This window comes from Xiphophorus couchianus, chromosome 2 (assembly GCF_001444195.1).
Source record: "Xiphophorus couchianus chromosome 2, X_couchianus-1.0, whole genome shotgun sequence".
Classification (NCBI taxonomy): domain Eukaryota; kingdom Metazoa; phylum Chordata; class Actinopteri; order Cyprinodontiformes; family Poeciliidae; genus Xiphophorus; species Xiphophorus couchianus.
Window position 1 is genome coordinate 15,595,267 of NC_040229.1, and position 21,498 is coordinate 15,616,764.

At 39.4% G+C, this 21,498-nt stretch overlaps 3 protein-coding genes across 18 annotated transcripts in view; 2 read left to right on the top strand and 1 right to left on the bottom strand.

The window, feature by feature from the left end:
* Positions 1–8,639, top strand: part of c2cd5 (C2 calcium dependent domain containing 5) — a 31,636-nt gene extending 22,997 nt beyond the window's left edge. For 5 of the 15 annotated variants that reach the window (XM_028032833.1, XM_028032777.1, XM_028032791.1 and 2 more), the window contains 12 exons: positions 671–811; positions 893–956; positions 1,044–1,105; positions 1,201–1,299; positions 1,429–1,518; positions 1,619–1,685; positions 1,904–1,996; positions 2,430–2,462; positions 2,747–2,878; positions 5,485–5,678; positions 5,757–5,903; positions 6,953–8,639. In XM_028032833.1, the coding sequence (XP_027888634.1) occupies positions 671–811; positions 893–956; positions 1,044–1,105; positions 1,201–1,299; positions 1,429–1,518; positions 1,619–1,685; positions 1,904–1,996; positions 2,430–2,462; positions 2,747–2,878; positions 5,485–5,678; positions 5,757–5,903; positions 6,953–7,072 (1,242 nt within the window). In that variant the 3' untranslated portion in view covers positions 7,073–8,639. Of the gene's footprint in view, positions 1–278; positions 324–670; positions 812–892; positions 957–1,043; positions 1,106–1,200; positions 1,300–1,428; positions 1,519–1,618; positions 1,686–1,903; positions 1,997–2,429; positions 2,463–2,746; positions 2,879–5,484; positions 5,679–5,756; positions 5,904–6,952 lie in introns of all 15 variants that reach the window. The other 10 variants (XM_028032743.1, XM_028032769.1, XM_028032799.1 and 7 more) reach the window with 6 other exon arrangements.
* Positions 8,640–9,566: 927 nt separating this feature from the next.
* Positions 9,567–16,652, top strand: lmf2a (lipase maturation factor 2a). The gene is made up of 14 exons (XM_028042274.1): positions 9,567–9,777; positions 10,257–10,510; positions 10,598–10,626; positions 11,402–11,595; positions 11,692–11,870; positions 12,137–12,281; positions 13,553–13,681; positions 13,765–13,870; positions 13,948–14,044; positions 14,134–14,316; positions 14,390–14,558; positions 14,865–14,976; positions 15,793–15,901; positions 16,043–16,652. Exons 1-14 carry the CDS (start codon positions 9,684–9,686, stop codon positions 16,436–16,438), a joined length of 2,196 nt encoding a protein of 731 aa, XP_027898075.1. The 5' UTR covers positions 9,567–9,683; the 3' UTR covers positions 16,439–16,652.
* Positions 14,402–21,340, bottom strand: miox (myo-inositol oxygenase). 2 transcript variants are annotated; one of them, XM_028042294.1, is made up of 11 exons: positions 21,180–21,340; positions 21,022–21,096; positions 19,836–19,916; positions 19,519–19,681; positions 19,365–19,432; positions 18,377–18,486; positions 17,871–17,938; positions 17,418–17,467; positions 17,223–17,335; positions 16,993–17,148; positions 14,402–14,539 (listed from the first exon to the last, which is right to left on the bottom strand). In XM_028042294.1, exons 1-10 carry the CDS (start codon positions 21,195–21,197, stop codon positions 17,040–17,042), a joined length of 855 nt encoding a protein of 284 aa, XP_027898095.1. In that variant the 5' UTR covers positions 21,198–21,340; the 3' UTR covers positions 14,402–14,539; positions 16,993–17,039. The 2 variants fall into 2 exon arrangements, with proteins under 2 accessions (XP_027898095.1, XP_027898087.1); XM_028042286.1 differs by lacking the exon at positions 14,402–14,539 and having other exon boundaries at positions 16,769–17,148.
* Between the last annotated feature and the right edge of the window lie 158 nt (positions 21,341–21,498).

Genomic DNA, 21,498 nt, shown 5'->3' on the forward strand with positions numbered 1-21,498 from the left:
AATTTAGCTTAAATGTGGAACATGAAAATCCTCAATATAATAACTCTTTCATCTAAAACATTTCAACCTACATTTCACACCAACATACATTTACATTAAAAATGTATTTGATGTTTAAATGACAAATCACACCAGATGCAAAACATGAGGCAATTATCTTTTTTTTTTTCCACTTTTGAGCCATTAAATGTTTGTCTCTGTGTGCCTGCTCTGTTTTTTTTGTTGTTTGTTTTGTTTGAAATCATGATGGACTTCTCGTCTCTCTCTGACCATCAAAGAAATTATTTGCTCTGGACCCTGAGGTGTTCTGCAGCACAAACCTGGTACTGAGCATGCTGGATTTCAGCTCTGAGTTTCAGCAAGGCATGAGCAACACTTCACTCAGTTAACCACAACACTAGAGCACCGGTGCTGTAACTGTATAACAACTCTTAACTGGAGATTTGTGAACCAAATGATGAGTAACTCTCACCAGATCTACTCACCGTACCTTTGGATATTAATTTTTTTTTTTTACACAAGGTCTGTGTGTGTGTTTGTATCAGCAAAGCTGCATATTATTAGCATGTAGTGTCACTAACTGTGATTTTAGTTTGTGCACAGTCAGAACCGATGCGACCTGCAGGTAGTAGTTCTGCGGTCAATAACTTCCTGTCTGCTTTGCTTACAGGAGCTGACGGAGGAAGGAGTGGGCTCTCCGATCCCTGAGCCCAGACACAGATCCCGACTTTTCCGCTCGCACTCGGAAAGCTCCGATGAAGTGTCAGAACTGGATCTGTCGCACGGCAAAAAGGATGCGTTTGTCCTGGAGGTGGAGAAATGTAGAAATGATGACCTGTGTGCTCATGTAAATCTGTAGGAAACTGAAACTGTTTTTTTTTTTTTCTCCTAGATTGATGACACAGATGCTGTGGAGGACATCCACTCTCTCCTCATTGATGCATCTCCCCCCACAGGTTTGGCCCATTACTTTCTGTTTCAATTGCATCTTGTCTCCACCCTCTCAGATTTAAAGGCATGTTTGTGTTTGTTCTGTTTTCCAGGTTTCTATACCTGCAACACTGAGACCATGCCTGGGATTTATAGCTGGACTACGGCAGTACAGGTAAAGAGCAGTTTAAACCTATTTAAAGTGACCTGGTGATGATGCTATATCTGCTTTTGTAAGGTTACAAAATTTATTTTAATGTTATATTACAGATGTTTACATCGGTTAGGGTCCTGAGGTTGAGCAATGCCAACCTTTCTAACCAAAGCCTGAACAAGATCTTCACTGACCTCTGTGAGAATCTGCTGAAGGTAAACAACCTTTATTGATCTAGAAAAGGGGTCAGCAACCCTTACAACCCTAAGAGCCATTTCTAACTCTGATCCAACTAACAAAGAATAGTTTACAGTTTGTTTTTTTTTATCTCTGATTTGTTTCAGAGTTTTTATTTCAAGTTACGCTCCAATATACCCTGCTGTCTTTGTCATCTCAACTTCACTGTAGCAGTGCCAGAAGAAGAGCTCATTCAGGTGAGATATTGAAGGCAATCTCTGGTTTATCAGAGGAAATGATCTCACTTACTTTAGTTTCCAAACAAAATTATTATGAATTTATTCTTCTTTTGATTAGGTTTCGGTGACAGCTGTCGCCATGACGTTTGACAAGGACCAGACTCAGGAGAGGTTTATTACCAAAGGTCGGTCTGATTAAGTGTAGCGTGCCTTGTGAAAGTACAAATGTCCCTTGAGTTTTTTTTCACATTTTATCGCTCTACAATCATTTTCATTTCATCCCACAAAGCTCTGAAGCTGAGAGGAGGTGAAGGGAGGGTATTTTAAATAAAATGCATGAAATAGCCCCCGGAACATGGATAAATCCAGGCGACATGTGGATAACGTTGTCCATTCTTGTCAGGTGGGATTGAGACCGAAGAGCAGCTGCAGTTTCCTCTGGAGTTGTGCGCTGACTCCTCATCCACCAACGCTCAACCTTCTTCCAAATTTTCAGGTATTTTTAGTTATGGTTTTTTTTGGTAGGGCTTGGGTGGGGTTTTGCTCTCTGAGCTCGTCATCTGCCTTCCTTCATTAACGCTTTAGGGACAGTCTCTCTATTCACCCCAGCTGCAAAACTCTGCCAAAGTCAGCTGGTTGTGGTTCATTCAACAGGTAAACAAACAGTAGCACCCCTCTGTGATTTGTTTGCTCCGTATACTAGATGGCAGCATTGAGGTTTGGTAGAAAATGTGCCAAAACTGTGAAACTTTGTGGTTTTTATTTACACCAAACAATCCGAGTGTCAAAATTGAGCTGCAGAGGTAGATTTTGTTGATCTTGAGTTGATGGTAAGAGGAAAAGAAAAAATACTGATCACTGATTGATGTCTACCAAGTACAAGTTTTTGTTTATGTGTGTGTGTGTGTGCGTGTGTGTGCGCATGATAGGTGTCCCAGAAAATACCATTGTCTCACCCAGAGGTAAGCCACCACCTCGTTTCCTTTCTTCCCTTCTCCCCACCTCCCTGCTACCGAAACTACTACACTTGTCATGTTTTGACTTTTTATCCTTTTGTCTCGGACAATTTTCTTAAACCGCTCTCAAAAGCCTCATTCAGTTTTGTTCTTTTCTGTTTGTTTTTTGTGTCTTGTATGTTTTTTGTTCTCTTTTCTTCTTATTGTTGTTGTTGTGTATCTTCGGTTGTGGGTTGCGTGCGTGTGTATTTTTTGCGCGTGTGTGTTGTGTGTGCGTGTGTTTTCTCCAGCTGCCTCCGTTGATTACGGTTCCTTTGCAGACAGATGCAGCACCTGGCTAGAGCTGCTTAGGCTGAAAGCGCACACCATAAGACGAGGATCAGTTAAGACAAGTAGGAGGACACAGTCTCTAGCACACTCTGGTGATCATACCCACAAATACAGAACACAGTTTCACGAGCAGTCTCGCACATGCCGATTCACACTCACACACACACGCACCCCTCCATGCATGCCGGTGGGGAGAGACGTAGCATTTTTCAAATCAAAGCACTGGCTATTCAGATTAGTTTTACAAGCTCACGACCAGCCCTTTCAGAGGGATCACAATCAGCAGCTTAGCTTGAAAATGCCTGTAGCCATGTGAACCTTTCATAATCCCAAGTGCAGTTATCTTTTTGCACACACTATGCAGCTTTTTCCCCCTTTTTGCACTCGTGTAAAATCTGCATGAAAACTTCCTTTGATTTCACTCCGCATTTGCATCAGCGAATCTTCTGAAGTTGAGGAAATGTGACACGCTTTATTGGAAAAACAGGTGCATCTCAGTAATTTATTATGTCATCCAAAAGGTACTTTAATTCAGTTATTTTGTTCAAAAGGTGAAAGCAATATATAATAAAAATCCATTACATACAGTTTTATATATCGGGCATTTTTTGTTAATTTTGATGACTAGAAATTACTTCTAATGAAAACCTAAAATTCAGCTTCTGTGACATACTTATTACATAAGTCCAGTAAAAAGTTAATTGCTTGACAATTTTCCCTTGAAAGTCATGGACAGCTTCCGCACACTTGCCTTGCATTTCTTGTAGAAAATGTAATTGATAGTAAAGGTGGTTGTTCAGAATGCTACAGTGAAAGAAAACAAGTGTTAGGGTTAGGGTTAAGAAAATTATTCTAGATATGTCAGTCTGTGGTAGCTCTTTTAGAACAGACTCCAGCTATTGTCTATAGATTTTTTTTTTCCTTCCCCAAACTCTTGAATGGACTTCCCTTTTCAATCCTTGTTGCTTATACATCACACTTTTACCTTCCATGTAACTTTCCATTAATATACCTAAATACTTCAGTCTAAAAATCTAGCTTATGACCTTTTGTGTTTGCACTTCTTATGAAGGAACCCTGTCTGCTGCTCAACTAATTCAACAGTCTTCTCCATGGTTACGTAGGCCATAACATAGTATTTTTATTGTTTGCCATATTCAAATTCGCTGAGTAACATTTTGAGTTTTCATGTCCTGCAAGCTAAAATCATCAAAATGAACAAAAATGTATACATTGCTATGTGTAATTAACCTATAATATGAGTCTAACTGAAATAAAACAACATTTTGATGACGTGTGTAATCTACTGAGATGTACCTGGAGGTGAAAACGTTTGACTCAATATTCTGAACAAATCATCATGGTAGGATGGGGGGGCAGTGCTTCTCTACAAGAGCTAGTTTGATTTTCAGTCCTGTGCACAGTGTGTGTAATGTTTGGCTCTGAAGGTTCCTGGTTTGACGGATGGAATCTTCATCAGGTAACTCTGCACTCCACAGTGAAGCACCTTTCACTCTCTGGTTTGTGTACGTGTGCTCAGCTCAGCTTATAGCTGTCTCTGTCCGTTTCCATGTCTCAAGCCTTGTTCACAAATACCAAAGAATTAGAACAATTCTCTCATGATATTTCACTGTAAGCACTGTATTCACACCTGTAAACAGCTGTGCCCAGGTCTGTCTGTCTGTCTGCAGACATTTTCTGTCTGTCTTTACCTCAGTTGCATGACATGCACGGCAGCGCACACTTTCCGAGTGATTGTCTTGACGCTGTACAACGAACACGTACAAAGCTGCATTTAAAGTCATGACATAATAACAATGCAGGTGAGCTCAAAATTGTTCATACCCATGCAAAGTTGCGACTTGTTCTCTATTTATCACTTTGTTCTCCTGCACAGTTACAATTCCTTGAAAGATCTTTTGCACATACTCTACTTTTTGTCTTCAGCATTTATTTCCAGCTTTTACAACATTACTGCCAATCTTTTGTTCATTAGTTCTATTTATATTCTGGCCGGGTTAGAATTTGGACTAAAATTGTTGACCTCTTTAGCCACATGTGTTAGACGATTCTCCTGTTCAGTTTGACTACAGGTGAAGTTTCTCTTAAGAGAAATAAATACCTCCAAGGCAAGTTTGATGCATTTGTGGAGTTTTTGTCACCTGAATGGACTTGAAACACAGTGATCTTCACAAATCTTTGGTAAGGTAATATTTCCCAAACTAAACTGCACCAGCAAAAAAATAAAACCCTGGGGTTTTATTTCCTATTAAGACCCCAGGGTACACCATGATATTTTTCTTTCAAAAAGAGCTTCAACCAATTGTTACTATGTAGGGTTTTGTTTTCAATTCAGAAATTGGATTTTGAGCCTGAAAGACTGAATGTTTGATGAAAAGTAATTTCATATAAATGAGGAATTTTCCATGGGTTTGAACATTTTCTGCTCTACCTTTGTATCAGTGTACATGCCCTGCTGTACAAACACTAACCCAGTTGCATTTTTGCATGACATCCCTCATTTGTGCATCAAAGTTCATATCTGCTTTTATATTTTCCATTGTCAAGTGGTTACTGGTGTCTCAGTTCCCTTCTTGTTCTCTTTTTTTTTTGCCCTCCTGTCTTCTCCTCCTGTGGTCTTTTCACGTCCTTCTCCTGTACTTCTGCTTGGCCATGTTCTCTCTCTCTGGACCTTCAGTCTCGTCTTTGGAGCACTGCAGTCCGCTGACGGAGGGACGCCCCCACTCTCTGCGCTCCAGTCGCTCCTTTGGAGGCAGTTCTGTGACCATGGTGAAAATGACGCCACTCTCTTCCCTCCCTGGGACCCGAATCATTAAATACCTTGGAATCATCAACATGTTCTTCATCAGAGAGACCACATCCCTACGAGAGGTGTGGTTGACTCTACAGGACACCCTGTGCCCACTGGGTGTGCTTTTTGTTGCATGAAACCTGCTTGTTTTTCTGCAGGAAGGTGGAGTTAGCGGTTTCCTCCATTCGTTCATCGCTGAGGTGTTTGCGATGGTTCGAGCCCACGTAGCAGCTCTGGGTGGCAACGCAGTGGTGTCCTACAGCATGAAAGATTGCGTTTTAATGGAAAATCCCAACAAGAACCAGGTACCCACACAAAGACACTAATGCACATTTTTTGCTTATATGCGGAAAACCGTAGTTCATACATGCCAGCTGCTCAGAGTACTGTATGCAAGCATATTAGAACAGTTTTATTTAAGGAGCATGTATGCTAGAAATGGAAATAAATGCGACCTTGAGATGATTGCGAAGAAAATTTTGGGGAAATTCAAAAGATGTGTACTACTGAGGTTACACAGCATTCATCTGTCCCCATTAATTAGGGGACAGAAAAATGCCACTGCTTGCAACAAACTGAGACATACTAGTGTGTAGCATTTTTTGTTGCATTAGCATGACGCCATGTTATACATTTGGTTTTAACACCGCTTGCCCAAAGAGAGTCCAGCTGGTAGTGGAAAAGCTCTCCTGAATATGCCGGACTTAACCCCACAGTGGAAATGAGGCAATAGGGAGCCAAGCAATTTGCTGCTGTTGGTCACTCTGTTTTATCAACAATGAGCAACATTTTTGAGCACTGCATATGTCCCTCTACTAACAAGCTTTATGGAGATGTTGATTTCATTTTAGATTTAGGACTTGGGCCTTGTTCACACTGTAAAAGCATTCAGACTTGCATTTTATGACCATGATGTCACTGCGCTTGATTGACCTGAACTAAACCCCACGATCCATCTATGGGATAGTGTCAAGATAAAGATGAGACACAGCAGCCCCAACAATCCTGGAGGGTTGAAAGCTGCTGGGGCTAAAAGTGGGCTTTCTTAATAGAGACTGGTCTCCTTCATGCCACACTGCATTGATCCAGTACATAGTGCACAGAGAACCCTCACCAAGTAATGCATGCATATCCTCAACAGTACAGGAGCATGTTTTCAGTAGGTCATCTTAGCAATCCTTTTTTTTTTGTATGTTGATAAAAAGATAAAAATTTCTTAACAAAAAATGATACATGAAATATTTCACTCTGTGTACAGACAATAGGTTTTACAATTTGAATTGTATTACAGAATAAAATACCTCTCTGAGTTGAATCCATATGTTGCTGAGTCTATATTTGATCCATTTTTTAGGCTCAGTGCCTCATTAACGTGAGCGGGGACGCGGTCATCTGCGTCAGGGAGACGGACCAGGAGCCCATGACCTCGATGACTAATATCGGACAGACTTGTGCAGCTGATGGAGCGACTTGACTTGAGACAGCTGATGCGATTCCACCAGCAGGAAACACTGTCAGAGTGAACACACACTCTTTAAGTCTAGCCATCCAAATCTGTGTGAATCTATATTTGCCTTAAAATTCTCAAAGATCCAAAGGTGTGTAGATATAATATTAATAATATTCATAATAATACAATAATAATAAGGATAATGAGAATAAAAAACACTTACATGTGCTGAAAACAGTCTATTATCTGTAAACCTATGCGTAATATCTTTTCATGTTTGAAAAGAAATTGATGTGGCTCTTATTGGTTGAAAACAACCGAAGGGGCGTCTAAATTAGAAGCTTTTCTTTTTACTAAAGCCGTCCGCACTGGGATTTGACCACAGCAACACTGTATCAGCCATCTCCTTGTGTTTTGCACACATGAGGCAGCTATAGTTAATTTGTCCGTCTGCAAACCACAGACTGAATTTCAGTGGCCAGGCTAAAAGGGATGCAAGCATTTACAAGCAAACCATTTATATGCAGTTAGATTCTTGCAGTGTTTTATGTAGCTTCTCATGCAAGTCAAGTGTTTCCATTTCAAAAGAGTTCTGCCTCTAAGGAAAACACAATCCAGCCTGCAATAGGCATTTGGAGCCAAGACTTCCAATATGCAGAGTAAACCCGCAGCATGTTTTGTTTTCATGGGAAAGTTCTCCCCATTTAATGTTGTCTAAATTTCTACTGGTATTGATAATAATTGTCACAGTATTGTTTTAATTTTTATATCTTCAGCAAGTGTCAAAGAATAGTGTCACAAACCAGTTTTTTTTTTGTTTGTTTAGAATGGGGCAAGTTACTTTGAATAACTAAAAGATATGTTTAGATTAAAGGTGTAATATGCAAATATTTTAGTAGAATAAGAATTTCTTTGAGGGAAATCTGTTCCAGTGGCTAATTTGTGATTTTTAAGTTCTCATTTATTTTCAAATGTAAAAATCAGGTAGCAAAGAAAGCATGATTTTTATTTCTTTCTGGGTGGGCAATTTGGGATTTATATTAAAATAAATAAATAAAAAATGGGCAGTTGGGATCTACCAGATTACTTTCAAAGGAAAAATTCTGGGATCTAACTAAGGCATGAGGCTTGCAAATCTTAGATCATGTTCTCTATGTGTAGCACCTGTGTCAAATTTCACAATGCCAAGCTTCATCACCGCTGCTTTGGCCCTCGTCATTTCAAGAGTCTCTCTGCTGATCTGTCCGGCATCTGGATAAGCATCTTCTAGAGTTGGTGCCACCTAAAAATAAACTCTGTAAATATTGTGTACAATCAGATTTGTTTTTCTGTATTTTTATAGCATCAAAGAATTAATTGTGATGCCTGTGGAGGGCATTCCTGATTTTAATCACTCTGTCAGAGATTTAAAGGTACTCCAATCTGTGTGATCAGTAGTTTTGTGATCATATTTCTGTGTTGTGGCTAAAACTTGAATGTATATACATGGATGCTTTTGCTATTGGACTAGCAGCATGCAGAGCATCTCTTTATTGCCATGAATCTGTATGCTTGCCTGGTAAGTTGCACAATAAACTAATGTCAAACCAAATGTCAGTTTTCCTTAAGATGTATTGTTTTACAATAGTTTTTATTACCATTTATCATCTCCACATTTTGTCACATAACTGCAAGCATTATTTGGATGTGATGAAAGGAATGGATGGATGTTACTGATGGTAATCTGAAAGGTGGGGCATGGATTTGTATTCTGCTTCCCAGTCTTAATGCTTTGTAGAACCTCCTTTCACTGCAGTTAACTGAAAATGTTTTGAGTTAACTGTCTACTAGCTTTGCATTACACATCATCAGAATATACTTTATTGCTCCTCAAGGAGAAAATGCTTATTTGTTGACAAGCTATTCCAAAATGTTGAATATTAACAAATACAACCATATTTCATTTATTTAAAACATATACACCTAAGTGGGAATGTTGTCTCTTTGCAAAATAGCTCAAGCTCAAATCTATCTGTGAACGTTTGCATTGGGTTATTTTACAGAGAAGTTGATGACTATTTACACAGGAAATGGAGGCTGGCGGAGGTTGGCCACTATTAACCTTTATGTGTGCAGCATGTACTTTCAGTGTGACCTGACAGAGAAGCCGTCCATTTGGACTAAAAGGTATTGTAAAAATGTATAGAATAGTGTTCACTTTAACCACAAAAATATTTTGGTTTTTACACCTCATACATCTAGAATACATTACAGGTTGTTTTTTTTCTTGTTACATGTTCTGTCGTTTTTTCACGTTCTACATTTATACTAAATGAAGATTCCTAGATGTCTGCTGCAGTCCTCTGCTATTGTTTTTGAAAAGCTTATGAAAAGTGAGTAATGAACCACATTCTAACATCAAATAATATTTCTAAAGGGGCACGCGGTGGTTACCCATTTTACACAGGGGTACTTAAACGCAACATGTGTTTGAAAGGAGCAGCAGCGACACCTTGTGGCCGCTCAGGTGACTTCAGAAACTTTCCCGTTTAATACGTGTCACCCGCTCGCCAAATCCCGCTTGCAGCTTCCTTCCTACTGCATAGAGTCAAGCGGCGTATGTGAAAGAAAGAACCTCGGTGGCCGGTGGTCAAACATGGGGGAAACTATCCTACCTCGGCGCCTGTTCCTCTGGTGCATGGCGCTCATCTACATGGTAGCTTTTGTTTCCCTCTACGTTCAGATACCAGGTGAGACTGAAAGAAGCCATCTTTCTCTCTCCCTCTCCCTCTTCTCCATGGACCGCGTTAGCATTGTTAGCTGAAAAAACTTCTAGCTGAGGCTTCCTGTGCTGCTGTGTTTACGTGGTGAAGGAGCGCCTGGAAACTTCTGCTGTTCTGCGTACTGAGCTAACTTTATGAGCTGCAGCGGCAAATCCAACCCGCTAGACAATATGGTCACATGCTGGATGTGTCTTTAAGCACGTCCATAACAACTTTTACTGAAAAAAAAATATGATTGTAGCATGTAGCTGAAGTTCCAGAAAGTTCCTCCTGACTCTAGATTTATATTCCATGTTCCATAATACAGTTTCAGCTCAATTGCAGACCTGCATGCTTCAGTTGCATGTATTGAGTTGGAAATATCAAATTCAAATGCAAAATCTGCACACATTGACATGGACAATAGAAAAGTTAGTCCCAGACTAATTAACATTCCTTGTATCCAGGTCTGTATGGGAATGATGGGCTGCTCCCTGCCCGCTGGCAGCTGCGGTACACTGGGAAGTCTCTCCTGGAACAGCTGCTGACCTCTCCCACCCTGCTGTGGCTGGGACCCCGCCTGGGCCTGGACACCCAGACGGCCATGGAGCTGCTGTGCCTCACTGGGGCCGCTCTGAGCCTGGCAGCCACGCTGCTGGAGCCTCTGAGGGACAGCCTGGTCTTCTTCTGCCTCTGGGCCTTGTACTTGTCTATGTACCAAGTGAGTTTGCGATGGCCTTAGCCTCCTTTCCTCTTTTCTCTGACACAGTATTTTTTAAATTTTCCTAAAACTGTTTTCCTATTACAGGTAGGCCAGGTGTTCCTTTACTTCCAGTGGTAAGTGTTTTTGATATCGTTTGTGCATTAATCACAAACTCAGCACAAATCAGAGATTGATGATGAAGGAAAAGGATTTATGTTTTTTCAAACTCAGTCAGATTGGATGTGGAATTATCTGGTTATTCCTTTTCAAGTCTCCCCATAAATCCTTAAATACATATAGATCTGGACTTTGACTAAGCCAATCTGACAAACACATGCTCTTATTAAATATGCTTCCCAGTTCTGGATCTATCTTGATGTTTGATGAACCTCTGCTCCACGCTCAAGTGTCTTTCAGCCTCTTACAGGTTTTCTTCCTGTATTGACCTGCATTAAGTTCCACCATCCCTCCCTTTAACCCTGACCTGCTTTCCTGTCTTTGTTTTTGGTTAAAAAGTCAAGCTTTGTGTTGGTACTTCTCCACATCGAACGTTTTGTATGTGTGCAAAAAAATGCGGTTTAGTTACTTGGCTGCAGTTTTCTTTTAATTAAGGATCCCAATTAAAAATACCACATGCCACATTCTTTACATTTCTAATATGTTGAAGCTTGTGATTGTAATGCACAAGCATTACCTCACATTAAGATGTGCAGGCCAGTTCAGTTTTCATTTTCACACAGTCGCTACAAACAACAGTCGGACACTGCTTTGTCATCATAGTGATGTTTGGCTTTGCTGCTGTGCAACAGAACTGCAGATAACTCGCTCATGATGAGACCCTCTAGTCCCCTCTCTCTCTTTCTGCAACTTTTCCTGCTTCCTTTTGATGTTATCTTTTCCGCTCTGCAGGGACAACTTGCTGCTTGAGACCGGGTTCCTCTGTATCCTCGTGGCTCCCCTGACATTAATAAGGGGATCTCGAACGGTCAGAGATCACGATCCTGTGACCTTCTGGCTGATTCGCTGGCTGCTCTTCAGGCTGATGTTTGCCTCAGGAGTGGTGAAGCTCACCTCACGTTGTCCCACATGGTGGGGCCTCACAGGTACAAGTGTTGGTTGCACGAAACGCTGCGGGTGTTACCGGATTTCATTGGAAAATCTGTCTGATGGGTTATGTTTCTTGTGTCTGTGTTGAACAGCTCTGACATATCATTATGAAACTCAGTGCATCCCTACTCCACTGGCCTGGTTTGCCCACCAGTTGCCAGTCTGCTGGCAGAAGCTCAGCGTAGTGGGAACGTTCATTATAGAAATCCCTGTACCGTTTCTCTTCTTCAGTCCTTTGCGACGGCTGCGACTTGCCGCCTTTTATATGCAGGTGAGAAGAGAAGTTTGAAAGGGCATTCTTGAAGAGTCCAGATATTCAGTGATTGACTGTTCTTTAAGCTACTTTTGTTCCAGTCTTTGTTGCTAGTGCCTTATTAGTTGTTCATTTACTAATAAGGCAAAAATTTAATTTTTTCTTCTTCTTTTTTCTTTTTTGCTGAAAATTGGCCAGTTCTGATCACAAGCAGATTTCTCAATGCTTTTCTATTAAAAGCTACGTTTTGTTTGTAAATTGCATTGTTTTTGTTCTCTGTGTAGTTGCTTCTTCAGGTGCTCATCATTTTGTCCGGTAATTACAACTTTTTCAATCTGCTGACGGTGACCCTCTGTCTGTCCCTTCTGGATGACCGCCACGTCAACTTTTGGCTCCGCAAAGCAGACAAGTCTGGAGACGAGAACAACGGTACATGCTGGCAATTCACTTGCATTTTCTCCCATGGCTAACCTGCAAAGCAGTTTTTATTTTTTACACTTTGAGTAGATGTGGAACATTTTGAAAGAAAGAAAGAAAGCATTTCTTGTTGGTGGATTATCTGTCAGACTTGAAAATCTATAATTAAGTTTTCAATTTTTAGACAGGGATAATATAAGGTGAGTCTGGAAAAGTATGATGAGACTTTGCTTTCATTAGTTTACCTTTTATCACCACTATGCAAAAAAAAAAATTATAAATGTTGAAATTATTGGTGTTGCTCCATGTTCAGTACACAAGCATAAATATGTCTGTACAAACATGTATTCATGTTTAGGAAGAGCAATGATCATGATTGAAAAGTAGGGAGGAAGTACTGTTTATAACAGGACATGGAATTTAAATTTGCAACCTATCTAGCTTTAAAAATAGCTCAATTAATTGAGAACAAACTTATTCTAGGCTAAGACATTTCCTGTTCTGTATAAGAACAGAAAAATTAAGCATTGGCTTTCTACACTTTTTGATTTTTAGGACACAGAAAAAAAAAAATCTAATAATGGCTAATAAATATAGGGGATTTAACATTAATGTATATATTTGATTTGGTTCAAAACAACTTAATTGTGACATTTTACCCATTATATTGTGGTTTTTGACATATTAACTCACTGAAAACTACACAGGGATGCTGTCAGTTCCTGATTTTAAAAAAATCAATATTTAGTTTACAGGGTTTTCCCCCAGAAAACTTGCTGTGCCCGGTGCTTGGGGCAGTAGGGCAGTCATCCAGCTGCCCGCCATGATCTTGAATTAAAAAATTATGAAAGTTGACAGAAAATTTGTAAATATCACTTGATAGTTTTGCATTACTGGAAGACTGTATGATTAATACCTAAACACCAACTATAAAGTCTTTAAAAAGGCAATAATTAGAAAAAAATCATAAATAAACAATGCTAAACCTGGTTTGAAGTGGTGGGGGCATAAGTAGTACATATATAATAGACTGTTGGAAACCCTGGTGTAGGATACTCCCGTCCAACAATTTTATTTATTTTGTTCCAGATGCCAATAACAGGACATATTATTCTATACTAAACTCCTAAACATGTTTGTCAAACCTACAGATAAGACTTAACTAGTGTTAAATCAACCTCTGACATCCTTTTTTTTTTTTTTTCAAGATAATCAGAAATTGTAAAAAGCCTCTTGTTTGCAGAAACGCATTCTTTCTACTTTCTTTATTTTTCTCTCCATAGACTCCAAGCTGTTGCTGTGGCTTTCTCGCTTAGCGGAGCTGCTAGTTTGGGCTCTCATGATCTTTGGAACAATTATCTGCTTCGACCTGCAGGTGGATTCAGCTAAGAACAGTGTCTCATCGCGCACAGGTCGGTAGCTCTGCTTCAGTTTCCAAGAACCGTTTGGAAAAATTGGCACTTCATTGCTTTTTGTATTCATTTGACATTTGCAGCATTCACATACCACCAGTTTAACCAGTTTCTGAAGACTGTCACCATCCCCTGCATCTGGATCGGTGTCCTCTCGCTCACCTGGGAGTTGGTCACATCCATGTTCAGGTATGTAGCGTGTTCTCTGTTTTTGGATCCTTGTCATTCAAGTTGTTAATCCTACTTCAATGTGAATTCATGTGCAGGTGTGCGTGCATCTCTAGCTTCCTGGAGCGGTTTTGGGGGATGATCCAGTGGACGGTGTTTTCTGCTGCTGCTGTGTCGATGTTTGCAGTCAGTCTGGTGGGTGCTGGAGAATCAGAGTTGCAAGATTGATGGTTTACAAATGTCCAGCAGAATCTCACTGTAGTTTTCTCTCCTTTTGTTTTCAGGTGCCTTTTAGCTACATAGAGTATGACTCTCACTCCAGGTTGTGGCCGGGGGTGCGTCAGGCGTACGGACTGGTGGATCGCTACCAGCTAGTCAACTCCTACGGCTTGTTCAGAAGGATGACGGGAGTGGGTGGGAGGCCAGAAGTGGTCATTGAAGGGAGCAACGATGGGAACACATGGACGGTGAGGTGACGGTTTAAACGGGATCTGTTCACAGTATGCGAGTTGTTTACATGATTCTGATTTGTCCTTGCAGGAAATTGAGTTCATGTACAAGCCAGGGAACGTCAGTGCGTCTCCCCCTGTGGTGACGCCACATCAGCCTCGCTTGGACTGGCAGATGTGGTTTGCAGCTTTGGGGCCTCAAACCCAGAGTCCTTGGTTCACTAGTCTGATGTACCGACTCCTGCAAGGCAAAAGAGAAGGTGCAAAACCCTTTTGAGTTTTTGACAAATGAAAACTAAAACAAATGGAGCAGTTGTTTTTTTTTAGTTTGAAACTGGGTCAGATCTGTATCTTCTTTCCCATGCTGTAGTTTTCATTCTCTGAAAGAAATCAGGGAATGAAAGCATGAATCCTGCATGAATCCACAGAAAGATGAAGCTGTTTTTTTTCTGAAATTGTGTTGAATTCCCTCTAAAATCAAGATTAAATCAGACTTTTTTTTTTATTTAGGAAACGCATTCAAAGGAACAAATGGTTCTCTTAAAGTTTTCCTTTTTCTCCTGCAGTGATTGAACTGATCCAGACGGATGTATCCAAGTATCCATTTCATGAGGAGCCGCCTACCTACCTGCGAGCTCACCGCTATAGATACTGGTTTACTGAACCAAAGGCCGATGGGTCAGTGCTCACCGTTTCTCCACCAGCACTGAAACACTACAACCACATTTTGATGTGCAGCTTCTTGCAACACTAATTAAACTCCTTGAGCCTTTTCCCATTTCCTAAGTTATGGAAAGTTTTTTTTTTTAAGTCTGTCACCCTTAACTTGGGCTTTTAAAATCTGGATTTTATGTGATAGACCAACACAAAGTAGCACATCATTGGGAAGCAAAATAAAAATGAAAAATGTTTTCCAAGCATTTTCACAAGTTTGGGATTCCTAAGGAATTTTTTAGTAGTTTCTGGATCTGACTTCATTCCAGACTTTATTCCTTATTGTTTGTTTGTCCCTTCCTTGTGCCACATCCCCATTTTATAGTATCTGGATCCTTATGTAAACCCTACCTGCAGCGGAAATAACTGTATGGTTTTTTTTTTAATGCAATGGACTTAAATGACTGGGAAGTTGATGTTAGAAAGGTAGAACATTTTTGACTTGGACAATTGTAAAACTTTGTCCCAATTTGAATTCAGCCCCTTTATTCATGAGTTGTGTTGGTTTTTCACATAAAATGCATTGACATTTGTGTTTGTAATTTTATAAGTCTTTTTTGATTGCACAATTGTAGAAATCTAAAAAAAAAAAAAAAACTTATTTTCCTCAGATATTTTGCATAAATGTCATGTCTGAAAGTGCGAAAGCTTAAATTGTAAATCAAGACTTGTTTTGAGAAGTCTTTTGTGGGAAAAACATTAGGAAATCAGAAACGTAATCTTTGCCTCAAACGTGTAAATCAGAATAATGAAGATTGATCCATGTTTGGATCAATGCAGATCTTTTCCAGAGCGCTGGTGGAGGAGAGTCTATGATGAGGAGTTCTATCCCAGAGTGCACTTGGGCAACACCTTCTTGGAGGGCATGCTCACCCAGTTTGGACTAAAGGTAAATCTGTCCATAAATGGTGACGATCACTGGATAATGACAAACTATGATGGCTTCCCTAATTTTCTTTCTGTGAGAGAGACAAAAGCCTTTGAAGGTGAGGCTAATTTTTATGATTTTTCTTTTTTCTATGTTCTGCAGGACAAGTCGGCTTCACGTCGGGTTTCCAACACCTCTGTTGCCCAAGCGGTGAGGAGGGTGCGTGCTCAGGTCAGAGGCGTTCCTGCCCACACTCTCATCTGGACTCTCATTGCCTGTAGCGCCACCTTCTGTCTGCTCCAGGGTTTGCGTGGCAAGAACAGGCATACAGAGCAGACTGCAGTCACCAATAAGGCGGCTGAGAAGGTGGACGATCTCAACGAGGGTGGAGATGAAAGCTTGTCAGATCATTCAGAGGAAAAACAGGCAAAGGAGGATGAGAGTGAAAAGAACACTGACGATGAAGAGGAGGAGGAAAATGAGCAAAAGTCAGTCAGTGAAAATGATGATGAGGAAGAGTTGGTGAAGAAAGATGAGAGTCATGATGAAAGTTTTTAGAGACGTTTCAGACTTTGATCACCACCTGCCTTAAAAAAAAAAAAAGCCAGAGGACATTTCTGCCTCTTCATCAGCCACAGTTTCTTCTGCCTCCACTTTACTTCAGTGATGTTTCTAATGCTGAGGAAGGAAGAAAATATTCTTGGTTGCTGAAACCAGGAAATGGAAATCAAAGTATTGAGCTCAGGTTTGTTTTTTTTCAAGGGAGTAAATGTATATCACTGCTGTTTTCTGTGTTTTTGCACTTGCTACTCTGTCTTTCTCTGTGTACTGAATCATGTCCAGCACTTTTTGCTTTTTGTAAATTATTAGAAATGAAACGCCACAGGAGAAATTGCAGTAGGTTTTATATAGATTTTTTTTAACTTGTCAAAATACAATAAAACAAAAAAATGTTTGTACATGCATCTATTAATTTCAAGCATTATGTGAGACTTAAGGATTCCTGTGGTTCATGTCGCAGAGATGGAAGTTTCCAGAATCAAAAGGTGATAACCAAAAAAGCACCAAGTCCAGCTTAAGTGTTGATAAAACATTGAGTTATTCATATTTACATTTTATAGTCATGTAGCTGATTTTTGATGTCGCTGCTGCTGCTGATTCACCACTGCAGCACTCTGGGACAGTATTTATCGATCAGAGACTGGTAGTAAGGCCTCAGCTCGTCTACGTTGGGTAAATCTGTGGTTTTTGTGTACAGATCGAATTTGCTGCAGAGACAGAATTGAGAGTTAGGTCTCACTAGTCAAATGAGAGGGCATTTCTGACAGAGGAATATACCCACTTGAATTCTTTGACCCAGGGCAGCATCTGCAGGTCTTTGTCGTTGCACAGGTGGGTGTAATCTCCGTGAGAGTGCCAGGGGTAAAAGGAATGGAATCGAATCATGTACAGCCCCTGTGGACAAACACAAAAAAAGCATTACCTTGAATCAAGACCTTGGAACCTGCCTGCCAACTTCATTTAATGATTCACGCACCTCCTCTGGGATGGAGCAGTTGTTGAACTTTGTGACTCTGTAGAGATACTCTAAAGGAAGAAAGAACAATGTAAATGCAGAAACATGACATATATTTCACTTCACACTTAGCATTTCTGAAGTTTGACCCCAGACAGTAAACTATGTCCATATTCAGTGAGGATGAGGACTTTTAATATTTCCTTCCCATCAAAGTAGTTTTATTTTAAAAAAACTTGCTCCTGGCTACAGCTGCTGTTTTGGCAAGCATCACCATATATTACTAGCATAAAAAACAACTGTTTTTTATTAGGATAAAAAACAGTCTCTCTAAGCAGACTGTTCTCTGTCTCCTTAGAGAACAATCTAAGCAGTTCTCTGCAATATTTTTTACAGCATTTAATGATTTTGCAGTATATCATTTAGCTCTGATTCAGTAAAGCGTTCTATTAGGGTAACTATAGCTTTCCTTACCGTCATGGCCCCAGGACATCAGCACTTTGTCAAGGCCACAGTTGGGTTCATAGATCCCGTATTCAGTCCTAAAGAAAAACGAAGAAACTGATGCTGAATCTTATTTCCTCCACTCTCCCTCAGTCTTAGTGTTATTTCGTGTTTCTAAGAGGATGTCACAGTTGCTCCTGTGATGATGAGTGTTTGAAGTGTGTTAAATGCACATCCTGTATTGTCCACAGTATACACCAGTGTCCATTCCATTTTGTTTTGTTTCCCGATTCTGTTTTACTCACAACTTCTATAATGCAAGAACCGCCTCTGGATATGACTGTTAATCATTGCTATTGTTCTAACAAAGACCCAGTTGACAATCACACAATTAAAAAAGTTGAACATAGTTGTACTGGAAAATACCATTGAGCATGTGATATGATTGTACTGTTTATATTTAATCTGTGAAAAATAATATTTTCACATATTTAATTTCTATTTAAGCAGTAAGAATTTAATCTGAGAAAACTTACTTGTATTTTGGGTTTTTCTCATCTGGGTTGTCCTGGAAGGTGCTGTCTCTGAACACTATGGACTTTTGAAACTTGCAACCCACAGGGAATGTGTCTCCTACTACAGCCCACTAAAACACACACACACACACACAGTTACCTGGCACAAAATGATTTTTTCAATGTGTATGCTCAATAAGGAAGAATATTAACTTTGCTGTACAGTACTGACTTTTTTCTTTCTTTTTTTTTATTTAGGGCCCAAACCTTTTGTGTGTTGTTGGACATTTTGTATGAAAGTAGTGCATAATTGTGGAAAGAAAGATTTTCAATGATCGTTTCCAGAATTATAATTGGCCTCTTGGTAGCTTCTCCTCCCCTGGAATGTCTTGGTAGGTTTTTTGTTGTCGTTGCCTTTTCATTTTATGATGTTGGACTGAAAAATGTTTTATGAAATGTCAAAGACTTGGTTACGCTAACTCTGCCTTGGTCTTCTCGGTCTTCTCCACAACATTATCCCAAGCCTGTCTGCTGTGTTTCTTGGTCTTCATTTTGCTGTTTGTTCACTGGTGTGTTCTAATAAACCTCTGAGGTCTTCACTAACACCTGTGTTTATACTATGATTAACATGGGGGCCTTTTTTTTACTAACTAGTTGACTGTTGAAAGCAATTGAATTGGATTTTATTAAGGAATATTTAGTTAAAGGGAGCTCAGAATTGGCATGACACTTTTTTATTATTTGCAATAAAACTTTGAAAATAAGTTTTGTTACCCCCTCCAATGTTTCAGTTTCCTTACACTTTATAATCATCCATCACAAAAAATTTCTGTTGAAATACAGGGAAGTTTGGGGTTGTAATGTGACAAAATGTGGAGAACTTTCTTTTAATTAACTTAGATGAATTCAAATAAACTGCAATTTACCTAGACAGCAAGTTTGATCGAAGTAAATATACAAGTCACAATATAATGCAGATATCTTAAAGCGATATAGTCAAAAGTCATACCTGCGGCTCATCCCACAGGGCCAAGATTTTCCCAACATCATGGATCAGCCCCACTAGCTGGAACCAGTCTGAGGTGATACAGGGCAATCTGTAAGCTTTGTACTAGTCTATAAGGTGTAATTGTTTTCCATGAGCATCTCACTTTAGAAGGTACCTTTGTCTGGGTGTTCTTTGCGGATGCCCTCAGCAGTCTGGAAGGCGTGGAAAGAGTTGGGAAAGTCGACGTCTGGATCAGACTCGTCCACCAGCTGGTCCAGAGACATGATGGCGTCCATCATTCCCATCTGAGAGTGGTTGCAGTGGGTCCATTCAGCGTGCTGTAGAGGGTGCAGTATGACTACCGGTAAGGCTTTTCTTTTTACATCTATATGTAGGTTTGTAACTTGCAGGAAATGCTGCTGAAACAAAATAAGTTTGAAATAGGAAACGACTGAATAATTAATTGTTGCTGTTTGTCCCTGTTTGTTTCACCTTTTGCTGGACGAAGTCCACCGTCTGGTTGGTGTGCATCACACTGTATGTTTTAAAGACTCTGTTGAAGAGACTTCCATCCTGAAAAGAAAGGAAACAATTCCTCAGTATAGTTCATAACACCGACGCACCATCATCCATAGCAATATCAGGGATTGAAAAGCCTGGAGAAAAGAGAAGGTCCTCTTTGACACTAAAGGACAATTTTGGAGAAAAAAAACATTGGGCAATTTTATTAAGTAATGTAATATTATTGTTTTAACATTTACATCAACAGGTAAACTGAAACTCCTCATCAATAGAAAATCTTGTTTTGTCAGAAATCAGAAATGTATAAAAATACACATACACAAATGTTTTATGAGAAAGGTAAGTTTTTAGATTTTTTTTAAATACTTGGGTAAATTTCCTGAACGAATGTACATTTTTATGTTTGTACTTCACAGCAATATAATATTCAACAGGAGGTTTAAGAAAATTAAACAATTCCAAAATGATGTATGAGCCTATTGTAGCTGACAGTTTCAAATCATATTTATAAAATCTTTAATGTGTTTTTCCTATTTTTTTTATCTAATTGCTTAACCATTTTTTAATTTAGATCCCATAATTTAAACACATATGAAATTCACATTGGTTCTCTCTGGACATCTATAAAAGGCAAACTCTTAATCTGCACTGTTCGTGTCTGTTTCATTGAACGTCTGTTGCAGATTTGAATGCTTTGGCACCAACAAAAAGATTATTTGTAGTTCAACTGTAGTACTGCATGCTTGTTTTTGAAATATAAAAAGCTGCATCAGCGCTTTCTGATTTTTGTAATATTTTCCATATCTTAGATTAAATTTAAAGATAATCTTTAACTTTGATTCCACAACATCATATTTTCTCACTTCCTCATAAAAAATGCAAGTTGGATTTTTGGTTTTGAACAAAAATTTGTATTACAGCATTCTTAACTAGATCTAGGTCAACATAATTCTGTGTTTTAAAGAACCTAACTTACTAATGTATTTACTTTCTATGGACAGTCAATATTACAAATATATTATTACTAAGCAAAAAATGTAAAAATGTAATATTTTTTAATGAATGTGGTTTTAAACAGCTGTCCCTGTGACCTTACAATTATAAACCAAAGGATGGATAAATAGTCGTTATAAGCTAAAGAAAAGCTCAAACTCACCACAAAGTTTCTGTATTCTTCTTTCTCCTTGGAGTTTTCTAAGTTTGGCCGATATGCCAGGGATGGATCCGGTCCCTACATGTAAAATAACAAATAGATATTTTTTAGCCCATAACTATCCCAGAAGGTGTTTTTAGATACATAAAAATAATACTTACAATGTCGACCACCCTCATGACTAATGGATGAGCAGTAATCACAATGGATGTGTTCAGGTCTGCTGGTCCTCTAGAGACTTGCCTGCTTGCTCGTATATATCCTCCTGGTTCCGACTGCAAAGTGTCTGACCCATCAATTTCTTTATAAAACCTGCATGAAGTGTACACCCATGTCCAGTCACAATTTAACCAACCCTTACCTCACGGGGTACTTTGTGTGTTGAACGTTGGCCTTGTTTATGTGTTCAACACAGCGTCCATCACAGGAAGTGTCTTTTTTTTTTTTTAGAGGAATCAGCAGAGTATGTGTTTGGACACA